The 17,850-nt window shown below is 42.5% G+C and overlaps 1 protein-coding gene across 1 annotated transcript in view; it reads right to left on the bottom strand.

Moving 5' to 3' along the window:
- The window catches only part of LOC103193510 (olfactory receptor 1J2-like), a 43,212-nt gene extending 32,998 nt beyond the window's left edge, over positions 1 to 10,214 (bottom strand). The window contains exon 1 of the mRNA XM_042780375.1: positions 9,727 to 10,214. Within this exon, the coding sequence (XP_042636309.1) occupies positions 9,727 to 10,214 (488 nt within the window). The remainder of the gene's footprint in view (positions 1 to 9,726) is intronic.
- Between the last annotated feature and the right edge of the window lie 7,636 nt (positions 10,215 to 17,850).

The following is a 17,850-nucleotide window of genomic DNA, read 5'->3' on the forward strand; positions in this document are numbered from 1 at the left end:
GATAGTAAAAAAGCGGGCAATCACTGCCTTAGTCACATTCTTTATTGAATATTGAGTCAGAACCCAGACTTCTAATAAGGACTGAGAATGCTCCCATGGGCAAGAAAAGTAGGATGCCTGCTGTCTCTGAGACTACATCTTGATGGACATAATGAGAGTTTCCCACAGCAGGCAGAGCCAACAACAACGCACCAGGGCAGAAGACGGGCCTCAGCAAACAGCATCAATTGTTTCTGCCTGAAAAAATGCCAGGGCTGAGGCAGAATTCATGAAAGATTTTCACACTTTTCTTGTGAATGAAGACTTGGTCCCAGTGACCACCTGTAAACTTACAGGTTCTCTAGAAAAGGGTGGTCATTTAAATCCCTTTGTCACAATTATAACTCCCAAACCAGAACAGTTCAAACACTATCTTTCATAATAATGGTGAACCCTTTCCTGGAACTATGCTAAGGGCTTTGTAGACATTTTCTAATTAAATCCACATATCAGCCCTGCATTGCTACATAAAACCGTCACAGCCCCCCTGCCAATCAGGTGCTCTTTCTCCAACTTTAGCTGTTAACCCATCGTCATCAGTCGATTCCAACTTATGGCAACCCCGTGTGTTACAGAGTAGCACTGAATTTCATTTCCTTGGCTGTTGTCTTTGTGGAAGCTGATTATCCAGGTTTCTTTCACATCACTACTGGGTGTGTTTAAATCACCAATCTTTCAGTTAGTAGCAGAGGGCAAACAGCTTGCACCACACAGAGACTTTTTAGCTACTAGAAAAGGAAATATAAGTGATATAAACATCAAAAGGCACAAAACAATAGGTGTCAGATATATATATCTCCCTGTTGGCACAGTGTTTAAGTGCACAGCTGGTAACCAAAAGGGTTCTAGTTCGCATTTACCGGCCGGTTGGGAGAAAGATGAGGCAGTCTGCTTCCAAAAATATAACTTTACAAACACAAACCCTACTTTGACCTATAGGGTTGCTCTGAGTCAGAATTCACTTTATGGCACAGTTTGGTGTTTTGTGGTTTTTTTGGGGGGCAGGGTATGTATATGCTTGAACAATATGCAAATTCTATTTATGTTGGGTAAAAATGATCAAATATCAACTACGTTCAATTGAACATATCTGTGCCATGGGAGCCTATGTTCTTACTACTACACAGAACAGTTTCCCCCTTTTTGTCTACAAACATCAGGCACCCAGCGCTATTTTAAGGATGGAAGGAAGCAGAAGCGGTATAAAATATCCTTAATCCTCAGCCCAGATAATGCTCTTTATTCATATTTACATACTTTTTAAATGACAAAAATAAAAAATAAACCCTCTTGCATACATTGTCTTCTAGTCAGACAGTAAATATTTATTGAGGGCTGGTAAAGTCCCCAAGGCATGTATAATTCTTTCCATTTCCTAAATGTGGAAACTGATACCAGTGAGTTAAGCAAATTAAATTAAGCCTTACCCTAAAGATAAGTGGTAAGTTACCATCACACAACTGTTAGACGGTAATTCTGTGTTCTGAATTTACTCACTATGGTTTCTTTGCATGGGACATTAAGTAAAAAGAAAGGTTACAAAATTCTGAGAGATTCACTCGCACTCAAGTGTATGGGTGTATGGAAATAATAGAAAATCCTTTCCAGAAAACAAGGAATTGCTTGGGACACTGGTTCTCTCAGTAAATGGCGCTGCAAAAGCAGGGCATTAAGAAAATATTTGAGGTCATGGGAGCAAATCAGAAGGCCCAAAACACACATACAACCACATACGCATAAACACACACACATACACACATGCTCACACTCACTGCTTATTTGGAGACTCCAGTCATCTGTGACCTATGGTTCCCTTAAGGGCAATATGTGCTTCAGTTCCTACACAGTATATACATACAAAAAAAAAAAACTCCTTGGGTTTCTGAGGCAGTATCTCTACAGAAGTAGATTGCCCAGTCTTCCTTCCAAGGAGTGGCTGGTGGGTTTGAACTGCCAGCCTTCTGGTTAGCAGTCAAATGCCTTAGGCATTATGCCACCAGAGCTCTTATACATATAAGTCATCAATAACTCAGAAAGTAAGAGACATACAACACACAATGGACATATCACACGGCTCACGAACACTTATAAAGCACCATTGACACACAGCATGACACATCTACTTCTCATATGCCACATGTACATAATTCAAACTCATGCGTCAACAACAGCACACAAGTCACATGATTCAAACTATCACAAGCAACACACAACAACACACATGATTGCCTATTCACACACTCAGTACAAGCAGAACACCAAACCAAAAAACCAAACCCACTGCTATCATGTCAATTCCAACTCATTACACCCTGCAGGACAGAGTAAAACTGCCCTGTAGGGTTTCCGAGGCTGTAACTATTTAAGGAACCAGACTGCCTCACCTTTCTCCCTCACTCAGCACACTTGGCCACAAATACATACACTCACATTACTGAGAGGGGTGTTTCAGCTCCTTCTAACATAGACCCTGCTGGGAGAAGGCAATCAGCATGAGACAGTTCCATCTGTTCAGACTCAGGCACACTCACTAAACCACTACCAATGACCATCACACACAGACACACACACACACAGACAGCAAATGCCAAACGATACACATTGCTGCTTCACACCTCTGTGTCGCCCACAAACATAGCTCACACACACACACTCAGCACACGTTGCTGAGCAGCGATTTGCACCCTCTCTGAGCTGGGGGCTCCTGGGTGAGTTCAGGCATCTTCTCCGGGCGGTGGAACACGGCACTCCTGGTCCAGACGCTGAGCTCTCGTCCACTCAGCTGTGACGCACGTGGGGGGTGCAGGCCCCTCATCCACAGGGAGGCAGATATTTAAGGTCACAGGCACTTAGTAGGAGTCCCTCAAACACACCTCAGGAGCCCAGTAACTCGATCTACACATGCTCAAGCAAGTCCAACCAACCCACCCACTATGAGTCAATCAACTCCTAATGACCCCCACTGGGTTTCCAAGGCAGTAAATCTTTATGAAAGTAGATTGCCCCATCTTCCTCCTGAGTAGGAGCTCTGGTGGCATAGGGCTTAAGGCATTTGACTGCTAACCAGAAGGCTGCCAGTTCAAAACCCCTTAGCCACTCCTCAGAAGACAGATGGGGCAATCTACTTCTGTAGTGATACTGCCTCAGAAACCCAAGGAGGGGTCGCTGTGAGTCAGATCCCACTCCATGGCAGTGAGTTTGGTTTTTTGGAGTTTCCTCCTGAGTAGCAGCTGGTGGGTGTGAACTGCTGACCTTTTGGTTAGCAGTCAAATGCCTTAGGCACTGAGTCACCAAAGCCCCTTCAAGCAAGGCCCAAGGGTTTAACTCTGGAAAAGAATCAAGGTGTGAAACGAATGTATAGTATACACAACTATCACGCAACACTTCTACAAGCATGGACAATATACACACCCATGAATACAAAAGAGCCCTGTTGGCGTAGTGCCTAAGGCATTTGACTGCTAACCAGAAGGCTGGCAGTTCAAACCCACCGGCCACTCTTTGGAAGGAGGCAATCTACTTCCATAGTGATACTGCCTGCGAAACCCAAGGAAGGCTCGCTAGGAGTCTAAATCGACTGAGTGCATATTACAACAACAACATGAATACAAAGTCACACATACAAAACCCCATATGCACACAGACAGATCCATTGCCAAGGGGAGAGTTCTAGTCCCTCTGACCTTGGCTTGTTAGTGGTGACTCAGACACCTTCTGCTCAGACTATTGCTCACATCCTCAGCTTCTCTTGAGGAGACTCAGTATCCAGATCAAGAGAAGAATTACCTGTGGCACCTGTGCTTCTGCAGACTTTTATGTTCCTTAACTGGCGCTAGAGGAAAAAAAGAGGTTTTATTTACCAGGGAGAGGGCTGAGACAGACTCTCCCCAAGCTTCCTGCGAAGGGAGGAGTCTTCATGGGCTGATTGGTCAATGTCTTATTGCCCTTTGGGGAACAGTGCATCCAGGAGCCAGAGAGGCTGTGCCACTGGTGTCACAGGGGACGGTGTCCCTGATGTCAGAGATGCCTGAGACTTCTCAGTCGTAGTTCCTGTGGGGATGCACGAATTATTTAATTTTCATTTTGAAAGGATTTCAGACTCACAAAAAGTTGTTAAGAATGACACAAATAATAGTTACATACCCTTCACTCAGATTGGCAAAAAGTTAACATTTGACCATGTTTGCTTTACTGTTAGTAGTAGTAGTAATAGTGTGTATCTAAGATCTTTCCCAGGTATACCACAGTGCATACTATCGGAAGGAAATATGATATTGATTTTTCTAAATATTGGTCATTTTAAGCTTGATCAGTCAGCTAAGGTTGTATTCACCAGTTTCTCTACATTAAAAGTACTCTTTTTACCTTGTAATCAATAAGCATCACTTGGGTATTGAGACTACATAAACACGCTTTTTCTAATTAAAACTTCACCCTCTATATTTAACATCCATAACTGATTCTGGCCTGAAACGATTACTGCAATTGTCTTGGCCAAATGATCATCTTCTAAGGCCATCAATCCTGCTGCATTCGTTGGCCAGCTTCTCCTTTGAAAAGGAAGTTTCCCATCTCCCCTTTTGTTTATTTCTTCATTGATTCACTGATATCTTTATGGACTCACGAATTCTTGTTTATTCTGCCTCATACTCTGTCGCTGTTAATCACTCGAAGGTCAAGTGGTGTATGATTTGCTTGGTTGGAACCGTTGGTGCAGCCTCCTGGGTCCCGGTGATTCAGTTAGCAGTGTTTTACTTTCTGGCTCATTGTCTCATTTCCTGGCCCCTGCTGTGCAATGAACAATTTTGATAAGTAACTTTGGTTTCTTTTAGAGGAGAATGGTGTTTAATAAGCAAATTTAGCTTTAGATGTGCTTAACACTTCTAAGGCTTCTTAACCGCCTCACATAATGGAGCTGGGAAATATAAATATTTTTAAAGCACACACAACACACCATCACAATTAGTCGTTTTCAAGTAGATTCCGACTCCTGACAACCCCACGTATCAGAGTGCAGCTGTGTTCTGTATGTATTTTTTTATTATTGTTATTTTTGTGGCTGAGAATACACACAGCAAAATATACACAAATTCAACAGTTTCTACAAGTACAGTTCAGTGACACTGTTCAGATTCTTAGAGTTGTGTAACCATTCTCACCATCCTTTTCTGAGTAATTCCTCCTCCGTTTACATAAACTCACTGCCCCCTAAGCTTCCCTTCTAATCTTTTGAGTGCCTCTTGTCAATTTGACCCCATAGCAGATAAATCTTAAGAAAGCACAATGCTCAAAGTAAACTATTGTGAAGCTAAATTATTGTTTCATCTTAAGAAGACTTCAGAGTTTTTGGTTTTAAACTTTAAAGGTTATTTCACAGAAATAGTTTTAGACATTCATCCAGCCTCCATGATTCCAGAATGTCTAGAGTCCGTGAGAATCTGAAATTCAGTTCTGGATTTTTCTGCTTTTGGTCAGGTTTCTTCTATAGACTCTTTGATCAAAATGTTCAGTAATAGTAGCTGGGCACCATCCAGTTCTTCTGATCTCATGGCAAAGGAAGCAGTTGTTCATGGGGGCAATTAATCACACAATCCATTTCCTCCTGCTATTGCTGATTTGGGAGCTCTGGTGGCGTAGTGCCTAAGGCATTTGACTGCTAACCAGAAGGCTGGTGGTTCAAGCCCACCAGCCACTTCTTGGAAGGACGGTTAGGCAAATCTACAGTAGATGGAAACTCAAGGAGGGGTTGCTATGAGTCGGATCCGACTCTATGGCAGTGGGTTTGGTTGTTTTTGTTTTTTAATTGCTGATTCTCCTTAATTAATTAATTGCTCAGGTGAATAAAGACCAATTATATGCCATGGATGACCAATATGAGCTTTTAAGTCCCCAGACACTATGCAATAAACTAGGAGGTAGAATGTTGTTGTTGTTGTTATTTGCCGTCGAGTCGGCCCCGACTCATAGCAACCCCTCCTTGGGTTTCTGAGGCAGTATCACTACGGAAGTAGGATTGCCCAACCTTCCTTCTGAGGAGTGGCTGGTGGGTTTGAACCGCCAGCCTTCTGGTTAGCCACTATGCTAACAGAGCTCCCAGGGGGTAGAATAGAGGCACTAAACACATTATTGTGCAAATTAACTGGAATGTCCCATGAAATGATGATCCTAGATGTTCAAATCAAGAAACTAAAATTCTATGATGTATTTGGTTGTACATGTGTAACCCGAAAAGTGTCAGGGTCTGTGACCTGGAGCGACGCAGCCAAAAGTCCACACCAGAGTTCCAGGAGGCAAAAAGAATTTAATTAGGAAGTACACAAAAGAAACAGATGTTGTCTTAATGATCCCAAAGTCATCCACTCTGCTGAGTGCTTTCAAACAGGAGTTCTTACACTAAACGAGGAGTGGGATCCAGCACATATGCCAAGTGACTAATACTTCTTCAAATCAGATAAAACAGTAGATGATTAGTAGAGAATACATTCTGAGATTTCCGGCCTGCCCTCCAAGGCTAGTCTTCTTCCTTCTCTCAGATGGCACCACTGATTATCGTTGTCAGAGTCCAGGTGGCTGATCGCAAGGCTTATTAGTTTTTACTGTAGTAATTGGTCACATCTTACAGGATGCAGCCAGAACTAATGATTATCATTTAAAGGAAAACAAGGTAGTAGATAAAATAGGGGTGAGACTTAAGTCAACATGGAGTTTTATACAAACAATATGGAGTCAGGCATACCAGAGCAAAAATCTTTGTCCTGACACATAAGCAGCCTCAGCAGTGTGTGTGTGTGTGTAATTATTATAAATATACCCATCACACAGCTTTTTCCAGTATAATTTTTTACAAGTGTGCAACTGCTCCATGGGTTTTCAATGGCTAATCATTTCACCAAGCCTTTTTTTCCAAAGCATCTTTGGGTGGACTCAAACTTTCAACCTTCCGTTAGCAGCAAAGTTTATTAACTGTTTGCACCTTTGAGAGACTCTGGTGTAGAAATTAATAAACTGACAGGAATGATTACTCAGAGGGGCTGAGCCAGGAATGGAGTGGAAAGGATATGGGATAAGAACAGACGATACTATATGATACATGAATCTCCATCTGCTTATTGATATGAGAAAATCGGAGTTCCAACTATTCTCTCCAGTTCCAATTTGACACGCAGAGTTCTTTCCACACTTCCCTATTCCATATATTATACCTTGCTCTGATAGTGAAGAGTTGCTTCCTTTTTCCACAATATTTTTACTTATTTTCTGAATCCTAGAATACATGTTAAATAATTTCAGAAACTTGAACCCCAACCACTGTGGAAGGTAAACCTATTAACTGCAGTTCAATACTTATTACAGGTTTATTATTATTATTATTTTATTTATCACGATGGTATAGAGACAAAACACTGTCTAAGAATTACCTGGTTTGTGGTGAGTCCCCCAAGACTATGGCCTCTAGTCACCCTTAGGGCCTGGAATTGAACTCACTTCTGTGGTTCTAGCCACAGAATGTTGTTGTTGTTGTTGTTATGTGCCATCAAGTCGGACCCAACTCATAGTGACCCCTCCTTGGGTTTTCGAGGCAGTAGCACTACAGTAGATTACCCCATCTTCCTTCCAAGGAGTGGCTGGTGGGTTTGAACCGCCAGCCTTCTGGTTAGCAGTCAAGTGCTTTAGGCACTACACTACCAGAGCTCCCAGCCACAGAATAGACAAGCATAAAAGGTGAACATTTATACCAGGTTGGTGCAAGCCTTAGAACAATCAACCATGGGAGATCAGAAGGGCAGCATCTGCACAGCTAGATAGCTCAGAGAGCAGGAGTGCATGAGAATGATATAAAGGTAACCACTGGGAGGAAGTGGAAAGAGATCTCCTACAGTATAGGGGTTGCGATAAATGTCATGAAACAAAATGTGTATGAAGTGTTGAGTGGAAAATGAATTTGTTCTGTAAACTTACACACAAATCACAGTTAAAAAAATTTTAAAAAGAATTACTTGATTATTTTTTTCCTCTTCAGTCTAACGATGTTATTCATTGGCAATATAATTAATTAGGTTAAATTGCTTTATTTTATCCTACTTTCTTCAATTGCCCATTCCTATTTATTTAGTCATTTGTTTGCTTACTTTGGGAGATAAAAGATAATATGATCACAACTTTATACAAAGAGGTATACCCATCTCCCAATCCTTTTGAACCCATTCTCACCTACCTCCTATGGGTAACCAATCTCATTAGTTTACAACTAATTTGTCCTCTTTTGAGGTTCTTTTTGTTTGATGTTTGTTTGTTTCTAAAGTAAGTAGACACATGTTTATTTTCAGCTGGAGAATCTCTTATCTCTCCTCCATGTGGTCTCTTATCTTCCTGCAACCTATCATAGGCTTGTTTACATGATGATCTCAAGGTTCCAAAAGCAGCAAGAACAGAGACTGCTTGTTCTGGTTACCTAGTGCCACTCTGACAAGAAATAACCACAAATGGGATGGCCTTAACAAACAGGAGTTTATTCTTACAGTTTGGAGGCTTTAAGTCCAAGTTCAAAGTTCTAGGCTCTAGGGGCTGGGTGAAAGCCCCTCAACCTTGGGGTCCAGCTCTGCCTCCTGCTCCCAGCCCACTGGAGCTAGAGGCGTTTCTTCACTCAGATAGCTGCAGGCTGCTGAGGCTGAGAAGCCCCAAGGTTGACAAGTCAAAAGACACAGTCCCGATGTTACTAAACCACATGGCAGGCCATTAACTTAAGTCCATTGTAAGTCCCAAGGTCGGCCCAGCATAGCAGGCTGCTGAGCAATGACACAGCTACATGCAGGGTCCAAGCATGCCTTAGGCTAGAGACCATTCTCAAAGCTTCTCCTCATATGCAGGAAGCAGACCACATACCCAAAGGCAGCTACTCAGCTGCTCCCAGTAGATTCCACCATGGAGTTGATTACCAGTCTAATCATGGAGAATACTATATCCAGCTGCCCAGCCACTCAATCAGGCCCAGCCAAGTTGACACAAAAACATAACCACCACACTGCTTAAGCTTGGAATTCTCACAATATCCCAGCTATTACTAGTATACTGCTTGAAGAAACTCACAAGACCTTCCTAGATTAAAGGGGTGGAGAAATAGATTACACACTTAAAAGGAGAGGACACAATCAACCACAGTCACTAAGACAGCATTTCAAGGAGGCATCTCTGAAAGTATCACAAGGAGAACAAAAATCATGAACGGGTAACTGTCACTTGGCAAAAATAATCACCCTTCTGTAAAGGATCCCCAGAGCCAATTTCATGTCTCTGTTCCTCAGGCTGTAGATGAATGGGTTCAGCATGGGGGTCACCACTGTGTACATGACTGAAGCAAATGTGTCCTTGATTTTAGAATTACTTAATGAAGGAAATAAGTAAATAATTATAGCAGTCCCATAGTACAGAAAGACCACAAAGAGGTGGGAGCCACAGGTAGACAAAGCTTTGCAGATCTTCTTGGTGGAAGGGGCCTTCAGGATGGTGGCCCCAATGCTCACATAAGAACCAAAAATAGCACTCAGTGACAGGAGGGCAACCAGTACCCCCTCAGTGAAGATAACTAGCTCATTGAGGGAGGTGTCTGAACAGGTCAACTTCAGAAGGGCCATGAGGTCACAGAAGAAGTTGGGGATAGTGTTGTCAGCACAGAAGGACAAGTGGGACAGGAGAAGGGTGTGTAAAAGGGCATGGACACAAGAGAGGAACCAGGACCCAGTCACCAATGAGATGCACAGCTCATCCCTCATGGTGGTGGTATAGTGAAGGGGATGACAGATGGCCACAAACCTGTCATATGCCATCACTGCAAGAAGGAAATTGTCAAGACAAACAAAAAATAGGAAAAAATATGTCTGTGAGATGCACCCTTCATAAGGGATGGATTTGTCACTAGCCTGCATGTCCATCAACATCTTTGGGACGGTGACAGATGAGAAAGAAACATCAGAGAAGGCCAAGTGGCTGAGGAAGAAGTACATGGGGGTGTGGAGGCGAGGGTCCAGCCTGATGAGCAGGATGATGAGCAGGTTCCCCAGCACCGTGGTCAGGTACATGCCCAGGAACAGGGTGAAGAACATGCCCTGCTGCTCCGGCCGGACAGGAAGCCCCAGGAGGAGGAATTCAGACACGGAGCTCCGGTTCTCAGGCCTCATGCTCTTCTGGGTCCTGAGGATGAAGAAGGGTCAGGAGTCTCAGGAACCTAGGAAGGCTGATCGGGACCATCACCATATGTGCTTGATTTATTACATCTGTGGATGCATGCTTCTTCGCTCTATCCCACTCTGGCTGCAAGACAACACCACACCCAAAATTATCCAACAAGCTGTCATTGAATAGAAAAAGTGAGCATGAACTGCTTTAGTCAACATAACTGATTGAAAATTGAGTCTGAACCCAGAGGCCTGCTAAGGACTGAGAATGCAGCCAGGAACAAGAGGTCACATGCCTGCCCTCTAGGAGACTACATCTTGATGGACATAATGAGATAGTTTCCCACAGCAATGCAGAGCAACAATAATGCACCAGGGCAGAAACTGGAGATGGGCCTCAACAAACAGCATCAGTTGTTTCTGCCTGAAAAACTCCCAGGGCTCAGGCAGAGTTGTGGAAACATTGTCACACTTTTCCTGTGAAGGAAGACTGGGTCCCTGGGACCAAATGAAAACTTACAGACTCTCTAGAAATGAGTGGTCATTTGAAATGTCTTGTCATGACTATAGCTCTCAAATCAGAATAGTTTACACACTATCTTTTATAATAATGGTGAACACTTTGCTGGGAACTATGCTAAGGGCTTTATTTTCTAATTAAATCCACATACCCAGCCTGCACTCCCAGTTAAACCTTCACAGCTGCACTGAGGATCGAGCGCGCCTTCTCCCATTTTAGCTGTTAACCCACGGTCATCAGTTGATTCTGACTCACGGCAACCCCATGTGTTAGCGTAGAACTGAGCTCCATTTTCTCGGCTATAATCTTGATGGAAGTAGACTATCAGGGCTTTCCAATCACAATTTGATGGGTTTAAACTGCCAACCTTTTGGTTAGGAGCCAAGAGCAAATTGCTTGCACCACCCAGGGACCATTTTTAGCTGTTAAACCAAAACCAAACCAACTAACCAAACCAAACAGCGATTTTTAGCTGTTAGGAAATGGAAATATAAATGATACAAACATCCAAAAGCACAAAACAGCAGGTGACAGATATATATACTATATATTTTATATATATAATATATATACATATTATATATATATATATAATATATATACACATATATATATAATATATATACACATATATATGTGAGATGCTGTTGCTCTTGTGTGCCATCAAGTTGGATCCAACTCATAGTGACCCCTCCTTGGGTTTCCGAGACGGTATCACTATGGAAGTAGATTGCCCAACATTCCTTCCAAGGAGTGGCAGATGGATTTGAACCACCAGCCTTCTGGTTAGCAGTCAAGTGCCTTAGGTGATACATTACTAGAGCTCCTATATGTGGGATATATATATGTATAATTTTATATATGTTGGCACAGTGGTTAAGTGCTCAGATACTAACCAAAAGGTTGCCAATTCGAACCTGTGGGCAAAAGATGCAGCAGTCTGCTTTCATAAAGATGATAGCCTTGCGTACCCTATAGGGCAATTCTACCCTGTCCTTTAGGGTTGCTCTGAGTCACAATTCACTTGACAGCACTGAGTTTGGTGAGGTTTTTCTTTTTTCCTTTGTCTGTATATGTTTGAACCATATGTAATTTCTATTTCTGTTGGTTAAAAATTATTAAATATTGGCTACTTCATGCAGTTCAATCAAACGTGTGTATGATGGCAGGCCACGCTCTTAACCACCACATATTAACAGTTTTCCCCTTTGTTCTCTACGTGCATGAGGCACCTTGTATGATTTTAAGGGTGCAAGGAAGCAGAAGTGATCCTGAATTTTCTTAGTTCCAGGCTAGAGAATTCCCTTTATTCATATTTATATACTTTACTTTTAAAAGAGAAAAAAATTTTTAAAATAAAGCTCTTATATACATTATCTTCTATTCAAACCATAAATATTTGTTGAGGACCTCTAACGTCCACATGTCAAGTATAATATTTCCATTTTATACATGAGGAAACTGCTGCCAGAGTTAAGTGACTCAAATGAAAGCCTTACCTAAAATTAAGTTCTTGCTGCTGTTTGGTGATGATTCTGCACTCTAGATTTACCCAATGTGATGGCTAATGTTTCTTGGCATGGGACGTTAAGTAAAGAGAAAGGTTATAAAACTCTGAGAGATTTAGTCACACTCAAATATATGAAAATGATAGCAAATCCTCACACATCCAAAACCCCACATGCACACGGACAGCTCCATTGCCAGAAAACAAAGCAGTACTTGGGCCATTGGTTCTTTAAGTCAATGGTGCTCCAAAAGGAGGACATCAAGGAAATATTTGAGGTCATGGGAGCAAATCAGAAGGCCCAACACATACATACATAAACACACACACATACATACATGCTCACACTCACACTGATTATTTGGGGACTCCACCTATCTGTGACCTAACCTCACCTTAAGGGCAGTATGTGCTTCAGTTCATACCTGGTTATATACATACAAGTCATAAATAACATATAAAGTAAGAGACACACAACACACAATGGACATACCACACAATTCACAAACACACTCATGTACCATTGACATACAGCATGACACACCTGCTTCTCATATGTCACATATACATAATTCAAACACTATAAGCCAAACGAAACTCACTGCCATTGAGTCGATTCTGACTCATAGCAACCCCCTTTGGGTTTCCAAGGTGGTAAATCTTTATGGAAGTGGATTGCCCAGTCTTCCGTCCACAGAGTGGCTGGTGGATTTGAACCTCCAATCTTCTGGTTAGCATTCAAATGCCTTAGGCACCATGCCACCAGTATTCCTTCAAACACTATACACATGCATAAATAAAACCACACAAGGTCACGCAAGTCAAGATATCACAAGCAACACACACAACACACATCCATGCCTACTCACACACCCAACAGGAATAAGCAAAACTCCAAACTAAAAAGCAAAAACAACCCACTGCTGTTGAGTCAATTACAAATAGAACTGCCCCAAAGGGTTTCCAAGGGTGTAAACCTGTATGGAAGCAGACTGCCACATCTTTACCCCACACGCAGCACACTTGGACACAAATACACACATTCGCATTACTGAGAGAGGTGTTTCAAACCTAAAGCCTGCCTGGGAGAAGGCAGTCAGCATAAGACAGCTCCACCTATTCAGACTCAGGCACACTCTGAACCACTACCCATGACCATAGCTCACACACAGACACACACCAAATGCCAAACGATACACATTGCTGCTCTCACACCTCTGTGTCACCCACAAACAGCTCACACACACACTCAGCACACGTAGCTGAGCAGCGATTTGCACCCTCTCTGAGCTGGGGGCTCCTGGGTGAGTTCAGGCATCTTCTTCTCCAGGCGGTGGAGCACAGCACTCCTGGTCCGGACGCTGAGCTCTCGTCCACTCAGCTGTGACGCACGTGGGGGGTGCAGGCCCCTCATCCACAGGGAGGCAGATATTGAAGGTCACAGGCACTTAGTAGGAGTCCCTCAAACACACCCTCAGGAGCCCGGTAACCCTCAGGAGCCCGGTAACTCGATCTACACATGCTCAGGCAGGGCCCAGAAGAGTCTAACTCAGAAAAAGAATCAGGGTGTGAGACAAATGCATAGTATACACAACTATCACACAGCACCTACACAAACACGCACAATGCACACACCCATGAATACAAAGTCACACATCCAAAACCCCACATGCACATGGACAGATCCATTGCCAAGGGGGAGTTCCAGTCCCTCTGACCTGTGCTTGGTGGTGACTCAGACACCTGCTCAGACCGCTGCTCCCATCTTCAGCTTCTGTTGAGGAGACCTGTAACCAGATCAAGACAAGACTTACCTGTGGCACCTGTGCTTCTACAGACTTTTTTGTTCCTTAACTGCTGTAGAGAGAGCTCTGGTGGTGTGGTGCCTAAGGCACTTGATTGCTAACCAGAAGGCTGGTGGTTCAAACCCCCCAGCCACTCCTCAGAAGGAAGACTGGGCAATCTACTTCTGTAGTGATACTGCCTCGGAAACCCAAGAAGGGGTAGCTATGAGTTGAAATCTACTCGACGGCAGTGAGTTTGTTTTTTTTTTTGATTAACTGGCTCTAGAAGAAAAAGAAATGTTTTAATTAGCAGGGAGAGGGCTGACACAAACTCTCCCCAAGCCTCCTGCTAAGGGAGGAGCCTTCATGGGATGAACTGGTCAATTTATTGGTGCCCTTTGGGAAGTAATGTATCCTGGAGCCAGAAACGCTGAACCAATGGAATCATGTGGGACTGTGTCCCTGTTGTCAGGGATGCGTGAGACTCTTTTCTTCTTAGTCGTGGTTCCAGCGGGGATGACAGAATTATTTCATTCTAATTTTGAAAGTGTTTCAGGCTCACAGAAAATTGTTAAAAATGATACAAAAAATTGCTGAATAGCCTTCACCTAGATTGACTAAAATTTAACATTTTACCAGGTTTACTTTACTAGTAGTAGTAGTAGTTTCTATTTAAGATTCCAGCTGCAGATCTGTCCCAAGTATACTCAACTCACTGCCGTCGAGATGGATTGGAGTCATAGCGACCCCTCCTTGGGTTTCCAAGGCAGTATCACTATGGAAGTAGGTTGTCCATATACCATAGTGCATATTATCAGAAAGAAATATTATTATTTATCCAACTTATCCAATTACTGGTGATTATTAAAAAATAACAACAACAACTCACTGCCATCAAGTTGGGTCCCGACTCATAGAGACCCCTCCTTGGGTTTCCAAGGCAGTATCTCTACAGAAGTAGATTGCCCAATCTTCCTTTCGAGGAGTGGCTGGTGGGTTTGAACCGCCAGCCTTCTGGTTAGCAGTCAAATGCCTTAGGCACTAAGCCACCAGAGCTCCCCACTGGTGATTATAAGCTTGGTCAATTGGCTATGGTTGTATTCACCAGTTTCTCTATGCTAAAGTTACTATTTTTACTTTTTTAATCAGTAAGTATCTTTGGGCAGATATTTTGAGACTATATAAACATGCTTTTTCTTATTAAAATCTCACCCACTATATTTAACATCCATAACTGATTCTGGCCCGAAATAGTTACTGCAATTGTCATGGCCAAATGATGATTTTCTAAGGCCATTATTCCCTTCATGCTTATTAGTCAGATTCTCCTGTGAGAAGGAAGTTTCCCATCTCCGCCTTTTGTTTATCTCTTCATTGATATCTTTATAAACTCACGGATTCTTATTCATTGAGTCATACTCTATTGCTGTTGTTATTCACTTGAAAGTCAATTGGTATGAGATGTGTCTGGCAAGCGCCCCTAAAGCTACCTGCTATGGCCCCATGATTCAGTAGCAGTTCTGAACTTTGTGGCTCATCTTCTCTGGCTCATTTTGTCATTTCCTGGCCCCTACTCTGCAATCAACAGTTTTAATTAGTAACTTTGGTTTCTTTTAGAAGAGAATGGTGTTTAATGAGCAAATTGAGCATAATATATGCTCAGTGCTTCTAAGACTTTTTAACTGCCTCACCTAACGGAGCTAGGAAATATATATATTATTAAAATACACACGCAAACACTCCATCACAATTAGGTGGTTTTGAGTGAATTCTGACTCCTGACAACCCTACATGTGTTAGACTACAACTGTGTTCCATATGTGTTCCTTTTTATTTATTTTGTTGTTACTTTTGTGGCTGAGAATACACACAGCAAAATATACACCAATTCAACAGTTTCTGCAAATACAGTTCAGTGACACTGATTACATTCTTTGAGTTGTATAACCATTCTCACATTCCTTTTTTGAGTTACTCCTCCCCATGAACATAAACTCGATGCCCCCTAATTTTGCCACCTAATCTTTTGAGTTGCTCTGGTCAGTTTGGTCCACATGTTGTTGTTAGGTGCCGTCAAGTCATTTCTGATTCATAGTGACCCCATGCACAGCAGAACAAAACACTGCCTAATCCCGTGCCAGCTCCATGATCCCTGCTATATTTGAGCCCATCATCGCAGCCACTGTGTCAATCCATCTCGTTGAAGGCCTTCCCCTCTTTCATGGACCCTCCACCCTACCAAGTATGACATCCTTCTCCAGGGAATGGTCCCTTCTGACAACATGACCAAAATACATGAGACAAAGTCTGGCCATTCTCGCTTCCAAGGAGCATTTCAGGTGCGCTTCCTCCAGGACAAATCTGTTAGTTCTTTTAGCAGTCCATGGTACTTTCAGTATTCTTTGAGCATTATGCTCAAAATAAACTAAATTATTGTTAAGTTAGCTATTATTTGGTCTTAAGAAGACATCAGAGGAGTTCCGGTAAGATGGTGGAATAGGCATAAAGACTCCACAGACCCTCTTCAACAAAGAAAAGGGAAACCAATTAACGCAGACACAGAAGATAATCCTGGACCCCTGAGCCTTGAAGGGGAGGATATAGAAGTGGACTAAACCCCAAGTAGCAGAATTTGCATGAAAATACCAAAAAAGGAGACAGACAGAGCTGTGGTCTGGCAGTGATCCTGAGCGATCCTGATGGCACAGACAGCTTGGGGATTGCCAAGTGGTGGTAGGACCTAAGAATTAACCTAAAAATCAGCCTTGCTAGCCAGGGACTGCACAGAGGACAGCTCTGGTAGCTGGGGAATAAACGGAGATGGTGAAGAGAAAGGCAGGCTGAACTGTGGACTTTTGCCGGTCCAGAAGGTGCCGCCATTTTGAATGTTTAAAAGCAGTTTGACTACTTTGGATAGTTAAAGAGACAGCACTCTCACAGATCCCTGGGGCTTAAGAACATATTCTGCTTGCCAGCAACCCCAAGGACACTCAGGACCTGCAAGACTGAAAAGGTGTGACATTCCTATTGTTACTCTTATACCCCACACCCACTTGGTGAACGGAGGTGCGGTCATCCCCCACTCCCACCTACCTTCTGGGCCCACAGGAACTCCATCACACTCTGTGTGCTCAGACAGAGCCTGGGTGCCCTGCCCTGTCCTCCACCAATTTTTTTTCTCTTATTTTTATTTTTTTATTTTTCACTTTCTTTTTTCTGGTAATTAGTTTACTTGTATTTGTCTGTTTTAGAACAACTATTATTATTAATACTTTTGTCCTTCTTACTATTATTCTTATTATTCCCCTCCCAGGTCCTAGTTTTCAGCATTTTTTCTTTTCCCTGTTCCTGGTTGAAAAAAAATTTTATTTTAATTTAAGATTTTCCCCCCTTTTTTCTCATGGTTAACCCCATTCCTTGTTTTTCTTTTTGCATTTTTCCCTTCATTATTCTCCTTCTCTACCTTTTTTTTTCTTAGTGCCCTGTCCCCAGATATTGCAGGTTTTCTTGTTTTTTTCTTCTTCCTTTTCCCTTTTTTCTTTTTTTGGTTACTGTCACTGTGTAATTACATGATGTGTTTTTTGTCTATGTGCTTTTAGTTTTTTGATGGTTATTCAATTGTAATTTTTGTCTCACTGAGTGGGAGACAGCAACAGTCCCCATAAAACACAACTACATACACCCACACCTCCAGCAACTTCACTTGCTGAGTGACAGCCACTACCTCCTTCTCCACCAACAGACCAATAATACAAAACCACCAAGAAGAGCCTGAATCACACGTGGCTGCTCTTCACAAACAGTTAACAGAGATCTAAATACAACAAC

This window comes from Orycteropus afer, unplaced genomic scaffold, assembly GCF_000298275.1.
Source record: "Orycteropus afer afer isolate SDZICR_OR568_19922 unplaced genomic scaffold, OryAfe1.0 scaffold00037, whole genome shotgun sequence".
NCBI classification, from domain to species: domain Eukaryota; kingdom Metazoa; phylum Chordata; class Mammalia; order Tubulidentata; family Orycteropodidae; genus Orycteropus; species Orycteropus afer.